Raw genomic sequence first — 13,313 nt, forward strand, 5'->3', positions numbered from 1 at the left:
ATATTCAGAAAACTTTCTTCTGAAAAGGAGATAGAAAATAAAAAGCAAACCAAAAAAAAATGCCTTCCAGAAACCCATGACGTGTGACAGACTTCCTACTAGAATTTGAGTCATTTTGAGAGTATGTTGGCATGGGACAATGGATATTTGTTAGTTTTGCCTAACACATTTTGAGAAGGTAACAGATAAACATGCAAATTTAGAATTTGCCCCCAAGCAATGACATGTTGGTAGTTGTAAGCATTTCTAAGAAGCAGACAAACAAATAGCAATTAAGTTGTTTTGGTTATCTTATATGGACATAACATCCTTTAAGTAGGATTGGCTTTATAAGTACCCATGAGTGATTGGAGGAAGTACCCGGGAGGCTTTTCATACCTTTATTTCTATGGGCTGTTTTAATGTTTGAATGCTTTTCTGGTAAAATATTACCCTCCCTTTGTGAAGCGATGAGCTTTATTGTTTGAATTGTTGCAAGAGTTATGAGACGCAGAATAGTAACTGTCCCTGCAGGGGTATGACAGAAATGTCAGGGCAGACCCAGGAGCTAGCTCTGCTTCTTAGGACCTTACCCTCCTTATTTTAGGAGGGAAAAAAAGCTTCAGTGCAGGCTCGCTGAAGTAATAGCAATGACCAGAGGGCTGACGTGTCAGCAAAGTTAAGTCACATATCCAGCTACTTTGAAACTAGTACGACTTCTTCCAGTGATGTATGTTTTTATTATCTTTGAACAAGGAGACAGGAAACCAGTGAGCTGAATTGGTTTTGACACAATTGGGTATTTAGAAATGATTTTATGTTTATATATTTAGGCTGCTAAAAGATACTCAGAGGATATTTTCTATTTCTGCATAAAAAATCAGCTATAAATAATATACTGTTCAAAGCAAAGCACAAAGAAGTTCTCTGTTGGTTCAAATGGTTGACTTAGACATAATTTGGCTAGTATACCATCAACTTTGTGTGTTTTGATCTACATAACCATGACATTTAAAAAATTATTCATTTATTTAAATAGAGGTATAGTTGATGTGAAAACTTACAAAGTTTCAGGTATACAACATAGCGATTTATAATTTTTAAAGGCTATACTCCACTTATATAGTTATTATACAATTTTGGCTGTATTTCCTGTGCTGTGCAAATGGCATTTAGAAATAAATATAGAATAATTGAATTGCAGACTTTTCAAACTAGAAAGGACCTCAGAAATCATCCTAGTCCAGTGGTTTTCAAACTTGATTTCAGCAGCTGACTATTTCCTTCAAAAATGAAACTGTTAAAATAGATTAAAATGATAAGTGGGTTCCTCTGGTCCTTTAAATCTTGATTGTTGGGGTAAAAGCTCTTTATTGCCAGCAGAATCCCTAAGCATTTCAGGTGACACAGTTTGAAAACCACTGATCTAGTCCAACCCTTTCATTTTACAGATGAGCAAACTGAGGTCCAGAGAGGTTAAGTGGCTTGCCCAAGGTCACACAGCTAGTCGTGGAAGAGCCAGGACTAAATCTCAGGTCTCTTGATTCCCAGTCCAGTGCTCTTTCCACTACACGACACTGCCAGTAAGGTAGGTGCTGTGTTGACATTATGTTCATAGCTACTAATAGTCTTCAGTATTTTCTGATTAATGCTGGAAATATTTATGCATTGACTGTTGAAATATATTATTCGGAAATGTGTAGGATATGGAAATACAGATGAGAATCACATAGTTATCCTCTTAGAAGATAAATCTAGAATGCTTCTGTTCACTTTTAAAAATTATTTTAAGCAATACGTTTAGATAATGTTTGAGACCCTTTAGTCTGGTCAATGATCAGTGTGTATGGAGTCAGGATATTTGAGGGTCCACCCTTTGACAGGAGCAGCATTGAGACTTCTGTTTGATACTCCCATGAGAACCGTGCCCTGCTGGCATTTCCAACATCGGACAGTCTCCTGGTTCCAGAACATCTTTCTCCAGCATGCACTGGGCATGTATTCATTTCCCATTGAAGTCTGCAGTTTCCCTCGGTTCTTAGTGCGCCTGCACCTTCTACCTGTAACTCCTTTGTCATTCTTAATCTGGTGTGTGTACATTGTCACTGGGGCTCTACCCTAAAGGGGCATAAAGGACGATTCACCGTAGATGCCTCTTGCCCCTAATGATCTCTGTTGTCCAGTCAGTTTCCACGCAGATCCCTCCAGGTTTATCAAAGGCTATCCTTGGGCACTAGGAAAGTGGGAAAAGTCTCTTGAAGTCTTTAAGTCGTTAGACTTACAATCTACCTACAATCAAAAAAGGGATGAAGATGGAAATTCCCTGGCAGTCCAATGGTTATAAAAAAAGCTTGCAGAAATCTGCAGCTACTGTGACTTGGTCAAATTCTTATGGGGAAATTTCCCAGGAAAAAGAGATGCTGCCGCTGGTTAAGAATTGCAAAGAGAGCCAGCTACAAGGTAAAAATTAGTTTGGGAGCTGTGACATGTTCCTATCTTACTGAATATATTGAGTTAATCTCCCAGAGACACATTCAGCCAGAAAATATTTCTTTAACCCTACTTTATGTTTGAGAATGTAAGAGCAGTTATCAGGTCTCATTTGCAGACTGCGTTCCTTCTGAAAGACACATCCAGAGTTTTGTGTATCACATGATGAAGGGCAGACAGGGTGTGCCTGCCCTGGTCTAAGATCTCATGGCCTCAGACAGGCCCCTGCTGCGTCTCCACGTGTGTTTCCTCAACTTCAAGAGGAAGAGCTTCACCCTTTCTTCTAATCCCAGCTAGCTCTGTAGGACTGCTGATCATCTTGGTGGCCCAAGGAAATGTCAGTCTGAGACATTACATTGTGTCATTTGTGTTAATTCAGTTAATTGATCAGTGCTTTTGAATAGAATTTTCTGAGATCATAGAAATGATCTGTATCTGTGTTGTACAATAGTCACTAGCTGTAGGCAGTAACTAAACACATGCAGTGTGGCTGTTGATACCCAAGAACTGAATTTTAAACTTTATTTAATGTTAATTCATTTGTAATTTAAGCAGCCACGTGTGGGTACTGTATTGAACAACACAGCTCATAGAAGTCAGAGGCCGGGTTGGATCAGTGCAATAGATGTACCCAGAGAACTGAAGAGTGATGCTCTTGTACCTTGATGAATCGCCAGATACAGTTGATCTGAGAGTAATTTGTTAGAAATCAAGAGTTCGCTTTTGAATGAAGATGTTATCTACGGAGGAGAGAGCAGGCTTCCTCTTATTTGTGACCAAACCATACACGCCTCAACTGAAAGATGTTTACGGATTTGATGAAAAGTGGAGCCTTTTCTCCTGTGTGCAGCCATGGGATCACTGAGGCCTCCGCCTGGGTTTCAGTGAATCCTCACAGGTCTAGGCAGCTGAGTTTAGAAAATTTCTGGCCAGCGAAAAGAATATTCTGTTTATATTACAGGTTCCAAGTATCTGAACTATGCTGCTTTCTGAGTCCATTATGAAAAAAAGGAAAAAAAAAAAAAAAAAAAACCTCTTTTTCTTCCTCCCTCAGAACCAAAGAAAATGGCTTTGACAGAGAGCCTTTGCACTCAGAACATCCGAGCAAGCGGCCATGCACTATTAGCCCAGGCCAGCGGTACAGTCCAAATAACGGCTTATCCTACCAGCCGAATGGCCTGCCTCACCCCACCCCTCCACCGCAGCATTACCGTTTGGATGATATGGCCATTGCCCACCACTACAGGGACTCCTATCGACACCCCAGCCACAGGGACCTCAGGGACAGAAACAGACCTATGGGTAAGACTGAAGGATCTCTTCAATTCTCATAAGGTGGTGTGCTCCAGGACTTGCATCCTTACTGCTCAGCTAAACTTCAGGCTTGAAATCTGTGATGGGGTAAAAATACTTCTTCCTGATCTAGTGTCTCCTTTATGAGAAAACTTCGTTGGTGTTAATATCTCTTTCAACAGCTGTGTTTTCTCTTACTTATGATCTTTGTGACCTCCGGGTATTTATTTATTTATTTTTCCGAAGGGTGTGTATCTGCTGACCCCAGACAGGTCAACTGTATTAACAAACACAAATTAAGTGTTTAGTGCATTTTTTTTTTAAGCGTGAGAGATTTCATATGTAGTTGGCCTGCCACAACGTTTTTTGTTTTTTTTTTTTTTACCAAATCAGTTTCTTTAATTGTTATCTTTTATTTTCAGATAGTCTCAAAGTTCATTTTGGTTTTCCCAGTCTCTGTGATAGTCTGTATTTGAAAAATATGATATGGTATTATGTCTATGACTTAAGTCAGCAGATGTTCCTTGAGGACTGATTTAGTACTTTTTTTTTTCCAACATGGAAATGCTAGTGATTCAATTTAGTGTTGACAATTTGGTCAAAGATCAGAATACCGAAGAAGGAATGAGTTTGGGTAAACATGTGTTCTGTTTGCCAGTGTTCATTCTTTTTTTGCATAAAACTGTTGGAAGTGAAGCATTTAGGAGACATGGTCTTCTAAAGAACCGGTGCTTGCCATGAAAAATGAGAAGGAAGATAAATAGGTAAGCCTTGATGCACTATCAGTGTTTGAGGTGATCGCATCGGAATACCGCTCTTGTTCCTGGGACTTCTTTTACTGTATATTTTTGGCAAGTCAAGCTGGTAATAAATGGAGAGCAACACTCGGCCGTCTTTCTCATCTTTTTTCCGCCCCCTGTGTCCATGCCAGCCCTGCTTTTCTTCTTAGCTGGTTGCTGAAAAACTTGCCTGGCCCAGATGGTCTGCTGGGTGAGATACTGGAAGCATCACAGGGTGGAGTCCAAGTGGGAAAGCAGGACCTGGAGTTGAGGGGTCACAGGACTCAGGAAGCCTGGCCAGTTGCCCACCTAAGGGGTAGGACAGAGGTTTTTATAGTCCCAGGCAGAGGGAGCGTGGTGAGCAGAGGTTTCTGTTAGACTTCTAACTGTCTTAGTAGGACACAGGGCCTTCCAGGCCTAGGGTCATTTTGCCTTAGAAAACCCAGCCCTCCAAATGTTTAGAAAGCAGAAGGCGTGAGTCAGGTTGAGGGCAGGGGTGATTGGGGCCCTGGATGTGAGATAGTAAAATAGTAGCTTCACCTCCCCACAATAGTCATTTCTGCTTTTATATAGTGTGTCAGACAAATGGCTAAGCATATGATTTATGCTTTTTTAATAGTCAATCTGTTTGATGTTCTCCAAGGTACCATTTCAAAGAGCTCTCAAAAATGGTTATGTTTTTTTTCTCTGTCTGGATTGATATTTTGACCCTGAAATCAAATGTGACAACAACTTCCTTCCAAACAAAACCTTGCCATTTGTTGATGACGAATGCTCTCAAACCATGATTGCTTATTTTCAAATAGAGGTGGAGTCGCCAGGTCATTGTAAGATCAATTCAAGATACCCTATTTTGTAGGTGGTAGGAAATGGCCTATTTCTTAGGCAGTAAATTCTATTTCATGAAATATTAGTTCCAGTACACCATAAAGTAATCAGCAAGGAAGTAATTATGCTTATGTGCAATGATTATGTTTTCATCTAGTAATATAAAATATCCCTTTATGAATTATACCTGTACCCACTGGTTTTATGTGATTTTTTTTTCCATGAGACCATGTTCCTTACTTTTTAATTATATTAGCTTATAAAACTAATAGTGCTAATCTTTATAAATATATGCAACTACTTAACCATCCCTGAAGTCTGCGGAGTTTAGTGTGTGTTACAGTAAAGTCTTGATGTATGAGTAACAAATTATGGTGTTACATCAGGCTGTTATTTTGAGAATATAAAAATCGTCATACTCAGACACAGAGGACAGGCTTGTGAACACGAGGAAAGAGAAGGCGTGACGAATGGAGAGAGTAGCATTGGAACATACATGTTACCATATGTACAATTAGATGGCCAGTGGAGATTTGCTGTATGACACAGGGGGCTCAAATCCAGGGCTCTGTGACAACCTGGAAGGGTGGGATGGGGTTGGGTGGGGAGGGAGGTTCAAGAGGGAGAGGACATATGTATACCTATGTCTGATTCACGTTAGTATATGTCAGAAACCAACACAATATTATAAAGCAATTGTCCTCCAGGTAAAAAATACATGCATTTTAATTTAAGAATTGTCATAATTGTATACTTGGTCTGATATGATTTATAAATGTTTATTATATGTAGAGACATATACCTGCTTGAATGTTTTAGTAAAATAGCTTTACAGGCAGCATTAGTTTATAAATAAGCTTAGAGTTTCAGTTAGGAACTGGGTAAGACTCAACATTAGTGTCAAATGAAACTGTTTTAATGAGTTTGAACTGTTTTCCCCTAGTACATCCCTCTGGTATTATGGCTATAAATAAACATTGTGTAGTGATAAATCTTTTAAGTATCCAAAATAGAGAAATTAATAAATGGAAAATTTTAAGTTTTTTTTTTCTTTTTAAAGATTTGGCTCTATACAACAAAGAGTTCAAAAACAACAACAACAACAATAACAAAAATTAGACCTATATTTTTTCACCAGGTACTTGGGCTCAAACATGTTTCTAATGTATGTATTATTTTTCTGTTGTTGTTAAATGAGATGATGCTTAGCACTGTTCCACAATTGGCTGTTATCCCATTAGCCTAAAGCATCCTGTTGCTCATTATTATTACTCCAGGTGTTGGAGCTCACATCACTATTGATATAATCTGCTGAGTTTTTGAAACTTTTAAGACCTCTGAAGTTGTTGGCCCTTATATAGGCAAGTGTAGTAAGATGCCTCCATCACAAAACCGCGCACTTATCTCGTTATCACTCTCCAGTTGTCTTCTACGATGCTTCATTTCAGTGGCGGTGCTTTTCCCCTAAAACACAAGCAACAAATAAATCAACAAAAATTACATATCTGCAAACATTTCAACTTGAAATTGTCACAACAGAGAAATAACTAAATATTACTCTTTTCCAGTGTCTCTTCTATTATGCAGATTATTAAAACTTATTTGCAGTTTTACTTTTTTACCAATAGATGGCATTGACAATTTTAGCTTTAAAAATGTATTTCAGAGTATAGTCTAACTGGAGAGGAATGGTGTATTTAGTCTGAGAAAGCTGTCATATATGTGTCTACTTCCATCAGCTATAAATTAAATCATATTTCATGGTTGGCTGAAAAAAGTCATGTGACTCATTATCTTCATTTCACTGAATAAGCTAAAAGGGGATTTCTAACCACTCATATTTCACAAAAACTGGAATGCAGTATCTCTTAACTTTTGTTGTTCAGTCGCTCAGCTGTGTCCACCTGTTAGTGACCCCGTGGACTGCAGCCCGCCAGGCTTCCCTGTCCTTTATCATCTCTTGGAGTTTCCATAGACTCATATGCATTGAGTCGGTGATGCCATAACTTTAAAAAAAATTTTTTAATTCGTACCATAATTCCCTCAGAAAAAGAGCCTTGGTGTCTAGAAGCCTGCTGCTGCTGCTGCTAAGTCGCTTCAGTCGTGTCCGACTCTGTGTGACCCCATAGACGGCAGCCCAGCAGTCTCCCCCGTCCATGGGATTCTCCAGGCAAGAGTACTGGAGTGGGGTCTAACCCGTGCCAAACTTAATTTACTCTTTAGAGTGACAGTGTAAGAAACAGCAACCAAAACAAAGTTTCAATTATTTAAAAAGGGAGACGTTGCCATAGCTCAGCGACTTTCCTTTATAGTAGAAGATGCACGTTTTACACATCCGGAATTTGTCAGAAGAGCCACACGTTTCTGGGTATCTCTGATCATAACTGTCCCTTTAACAAGATACATTTTCTATTTTGATAAGCATCCTGGCTAATTTCTTATGTTCATTATTGTTCTCATTTGGTATTTTCTTACTGCCTTTTCATGGTAGCATCTCCGCTAATGCTGAAGAGCATTAATATTTGTGCTGTGGACTGCAAATTAGGATTTTTAGTTTCTTGGCTTGGATTTATGATATCCGTCCAAAATGATATCTAATATATTGATTTTTCTTTATTTTTAAATTTTTGGCAGGTTGAGTGAGTATATTTTGCTTTTATGTTATGGCCTAATTTTAACATGAAAGTGAAAGTGAAAGTCACTCAGTCGTGTCCTACTCTTTGCGACCCTATGGACTATACAGTCCATGGAATTCTCCAGGCCAGAATATTAGAGTGGGTAGCCATTCCCTTCTCCAGGGCATCTTCCCAGCCCAGGGATTGAACCCAGGTCTCCTGTATTGCAGGCAGATTCTTTATCAGCTGAGCCATGAGGGAAGCCCAATTTTAGCATGAAAATGTATTTAATAGGATTGTGTTGATTTTTACTATGCTCAAATGTGGACTAGTTTAACCATGCTTGTTTTAGAAAAACATATCCCTATCCATGTAAAACAAATTATGCTGTCTTCATTTTTAATGCAGGAAAGCCACACTTTGAACTTAACGTCTACTTGTGGTTTCCTGTATTTATTAAGATTCAGGATATATTTATATTTTCACTTAGGGAATATTATGTGGATAACTGGCTCAGGGCATGGTGTCATTTTACTCTCCATATCCTCATGTGTAAAAGAAGTGGTTCTGACCAGATGACCTTTAAAATTTCTTCTAGTTCTCACATTTTATCATTCTATGAAGGACCTATTAAGTAATTCTGTATCTGAGTATGATTTATGTCTGCATTCAAAAATCGAATATGTTTTCACATTGCTTAGTTTGCCCACATAGTCTTTGCTAAGTGCCTCTGCACATATGGATTATGTTCTTAATGTTTTCGGGTGATTCAGCCTTCTTTATATTTGTAGGGTTGCATGGCACACGTCAAGAAGAAATGATTGATCACAGACTAACAGACAGAGAATGGGCAGAGGAATGGAAACATCTTGACCATGTAAGACATCCGTAATCATTTAGGTTAAAAAATGTTTTGAAAACAACTGGAATGAAGTGACATGATAAAATAAAAGCATGGGGGTTCCTGTATTTTCCGCCATCCTTGAAAAATAATACGCGAGAATGTTTAAAGATTTGATTTCTAAATCATGTCAATGTATGGCAAAACCACTACAATATTGTAAAGTAATTAGCCTCCAATTAAAATGAATACATTTATTAAAAAAATCAGTATCAAAACCACTTATATGAGAGAAATGTTTAGATCATTGAAAGGAATTCCTAGAGCCTTATCAAAGAATGAGCTACTGTTTTACTTGGGGAGAGTCATTTGGTTTATCCAGTAATGGGATCAGTATTTGGAAGTATGGGTTAATTTCAGCTAAAATCTCCCTGTCATGCCTCCCACATTTTATTCTCATTACTGTTGAACCTACTCATCTACTGGGTCTCTGTTTCCAGTCTAACCTTTGAAAATATTAGAGGCCTTCAGAATAAAGTCGCATTCTTCATTGTCCTGAAGTAGTTTGTTTGACTACCCACCAAAGTCTTTGAGTTGCGGTGATTGATCCGTATTTCCTTTCTCCCCCTGCCCGTCTCTCTGCCAGCTGTTAAACTGTATAATGGACATGGTAGAAAAAACGAGACGATCTCTCACAGTACTGAGGCGATGTCAGGAAGCAGACCGAGAGGAGCTGAATTACTGGATCCGGCGGTACAGCGACGCTGAGGACTTAAAAAAGGGCGGCAGCAGTAGCAGCAGCCACTCCAGGCAGCAGAGTCCTGTCAATCCAGACCCAGTGGCGTTAGGTATCTTTTCTTCAGATGGACATACTGAACAGATATATCTTATGCTATTAATACTGCCTTTATTTTTAATTTGTCTCGGCAAAAATAAAGGCGCTACAGAGAATTGTAGAACAATAAATACTTTATATCCTCCAATACGTCTTGTCTGTTAGGCAGATTGGTATAGAAAGGGTCAGTCACAAAAATTAAACTTCTTTTGTAGGTTAATGTGTTGGACTGAAGAGCAGACTTCCAAGCCGGACCAAAATTTCATGTACATCACTAAAGTGTGTGCTCCTTCCTAATACAGCTCTTTGGACCCTGTCTCCAACCTACAAAAACAAAATCTCTGGGAGTGGGCTTGGAGTCTCTAGTACTCTCTCTCTAGGGATTTGTGCTGTCCCTCAATGTTTGAGAGCACTTTATCTCAAAACCAACCCAGGAAGAGACCTAAGGGCTTTGTCAGTTGCCTACCGACACTTGAAAATGAGTGATAAAGATATGGCTCTTCCATTATCTTAATGATTGCTTAATCATCATTTTATTAATTCTAGTAACGTACAGAACTATTAATATAGCCATGCTTTAGAAGGTTAATGCTAACATGTAGCTATAGTTAGTACTGATATTTGAGAATTGTTGGGGTTATAAATAGAATGTAATTCTAAGTATTTGGAAAGAAACTATGAAGCTAAAATAATTTTTGAGTGACCTGTGGACTTTTTCCTAATTTAATAATAAGCTACTGTCATTCACATTGCTGGCCATTACTTGTATATACAGTCTGAGTCAACGTAATTAAGGTGGATTTGTGTTGATCCTTATTTTCTCATCTCATTTTCTTAAGTGTTTAGTCCCACACCTGTTACCTAGCTTAGGTTAAGGTACAGTCTGCTGTAAAAACAAAACTAATTACATATGTTGCAGATTAAGCTCGTAACTTTGGCCTCATTATCAACCGTGGCTGATTATCAAAAATTTAAAACTTGAAGTATATTATCTGACTGTTGATCACATTATCTTTTTTTTTATTAAAGTGATTCTTAGTCAATAAAATTTCCTTTGCATTTAGGTTTGTGGATTCTTGCTAATCCCTGAACGATGAATGTCTATTGCCATAAGTATTAAATACGGGAGGATTCCAAGTCATTTAATTAACCTAACAAACATTCTGCAGTATATTTTAAAAATAAAAGTGTTATTTGTTAGGTTATTTTAAGGCAAGCAATGAAAATAGGTTTAAGTTTAATCTGAATCAACATTGGTCCAAATAAATTAGAATAAGCATCTTATTTTTTACTTCTGTATTGTGAACCAAAATTAGTAATATAAAGAGGATGTTTGTAATCATTCAATCTAGGCAAAAATTGAGAGCCTTAAACAAAACTTTGACGTATCCATTTTACCTGGCTCTGTTGAAGAAATTCATCAAGTCAGTGCTTATTTTTTGTGCCTGGCTTACTGTGTACCAGGCATCATGCTAGGTACTGCAATAAAGGAAAAAGTTTCTTAATTGCTTCCTTTGAGGAATTTTTGAGCTAGTGGAAGAGATAGGCAAGGAGACAGCTAGTGGTTGCACCAGCAGGCCACTCAATTCAGTCCCCTGCAGTGACAGGATTAATATTATCTGCCGTCCATTGTAAAGAAAAATTTCGGAAATGGAAAGTATTTCAGACCTATGTGAGTTATGTATTCAGCACACTGCACATAGGACCATTACCATATAGTCACATACAGTCAAGCATTCTAGTGATGTAGGTGTACATCATTCTCTGAGAAGGCTGGTATATATAATCAAAAGAATAAACTTGGTTTAAAAAATTTCTTCTTAAGCATACACAAATCACATTACTTTTAATGATGCTTAATGAATTCATATTTTTGGTAAAAGAGATTGCTTTGGTTTTAAGCTTTTATAGGTTGTATTTTTCAAAAATTACAAGTAGTTCATTTCTTTGTGGAGACTGTTAAAACAGTCCTGTTCTTTAGGGACACTGAACCCTAGATTGCCTTTCAAAGAAACCTATCACAGCGTCATACAACATGCAAGTTTTAGCATCCAGCAGTTATTTCACTGGTGTCTTTTGCTAATAGATTCCTGAAGTCTTTAAGTTCCATCTGTCTTGTGCGCTGGGCTGTGGCTATAAATAAGGCAGGTAGTTTGTAATCGTGGGACACGATCCTTTACATTAAGTGCTTTCTGAGGTTTTCTCTTAGGCTTTGGAGTCAAATGTATTAGTGTGTATAATTAAAGGACTGGAGATATTGGCTGATAAATTTATTTCGTGCCTCTGAAAAGTGCATGGCAGGGTGTGTGTGTGTGTGTGTGTGTGTGTGTACAAATAGAGATACGAATGTGCTTGTATCTTTACGTACATGAAGAGCTCCATATCCTGTGTTAATTTTGTATGTGTTTCTTTTAGCCTGATTCTCTCAATTCTTAAGTTTCTGTCTGATTTCAAATGAGACCTTCAGAATAATGTTATAGAAGATACCTTTAGTTCAAAATATTGCCATAGTCATATCTCTGTCTTCATTCATTTGTAGCATTTTAATTGTATTTGGTGATTGTACAGAGAAGACTGTAACTTCTATGACTTGTGTTTGTTAAATTCATTCTGATTCTCACTTTTGAAATATATCTATAGTATTAAGTCAGTGTGAGAGATTAGTAAGATAATATAATTAATCTATTATTAATTGAATTTGGGGAGTTTCCCCCAGATACTAAGTAAAGACTATTTTAAATGAGTAGCCTCTTGAACAGTTTTATAACAAAACACACTAAGTCCACAATGTTATCTCTACTCTTTAAAGAAAAAAACAGTAATTACCCTGTAGAACTTTTGAAATAATGTACTTCGCCTTGAAATAATATACTTTTTCTTGAAATAATGGATTTTGATTATTTACATTATTATTATAACTCACTTGATTTCCAGGGAGAATTCCAAATACCCAAGTCTTAAGAAAATTAGAAAACTATTTTTTAAGCAGTTGTCTCTATTTTCAAAGTATGATTTGTTTTGCATACATTTTTCACCAAAGAGCGAGTTAATACAATCAGAATGGATGATTTCATCACTGAAGTAGAACTGCTTTTCTAAGTAGAGATGGGTGGGTAGCTGCTTCATGGTGATTCCCGTGCTCTCCAAGTTCTTATCAAGGCTGCTGTGGTTCTCCTCTTCTTTGCCCTCATTCCCTTTTTCTTGCAGTATGCTGTTCCCTCCTGACATTTGACTTCCTTTAAACTGCTTTCTTTTTACTGCCTTTGGACTATTCTAGAATCTCTCCACAGCTTATCCTTTATCTGTCTGCCCTCTTTCTGTGATTCTCAAGTCTTCTGTATCATTAGAGAAAGTTAAAAGAATTATCCAATGATGGATTTAAGACCAGTATTGGAGACTGAAGCTTAAAACTCTGAAGTATGAATGCATTTTCCTGTGTTTTTTTGAATGTTTGAATATTGTGAAGAGAGGATATGAAGTTGAGAAAACACCATCATGTACATTTTATTAAAGGTTTATCTCTAGCCATGAAGATAAGTGCCAGAAAGATTTTTGTTTTAAAGGAAACCATTAATCAACTTGATTGTTCACAGAAAGTTTAGAAATTCTGAAGTTTGTTGAATTAATACTACCTCCTGCCTAAAGCAGATTGG

At 37.5% G+C, this 13,313-nt stretch overlaps 1 protein-coding gene across 8 annotated transcripts in view; it reads left to right on the top strand.

The window, feature by feature from the left end:
* RUNX1T1 (RUNX1 translocation partner 1) overlaps positions 1-13,313 on the top strand; it is a 155,755-nt gene that overhangs the window by 113,174 nt on the left and 29,268 nt on the right. For all 8 annotated transcript variants that reach the window (XM_027561578.1, XM_027561576.1, XM_027561575.1 and 5 more), the window contains 3 exons: positions 3,524-3,771; positions 8,776-8,861; positions 9,472-9,673. In XM_027561578.1, coding sequence (XP_027417379.1) covers positions 3,524-3,771; positions 8,776-8,861; positions 9,472-9,673 — 536 coding nt within the window. The remainder of the gene's footprint in view (positions 1-3,523; positions 3,772-8,775; positions 8,862-9,471; positions 9,674-13,313) is intronic.

Source organism: Bos indicus x Bos taurus, chromosome 14 (assembly GCF_003369695.1).
Source record: "Bos indicus x Bos taurus breed Angus x Brahman F1 hybrid chromosome 14, Bos_hybrid_MaternalHap_v2.0, whole genome shotgun sequence".
NCBI classification, from domain to species: Eukaryota; Metazoa; Chordata; class Mammalia; order Artiodactyla; family Bovidae; genus Bos; species Bos indicus x Bos taurus.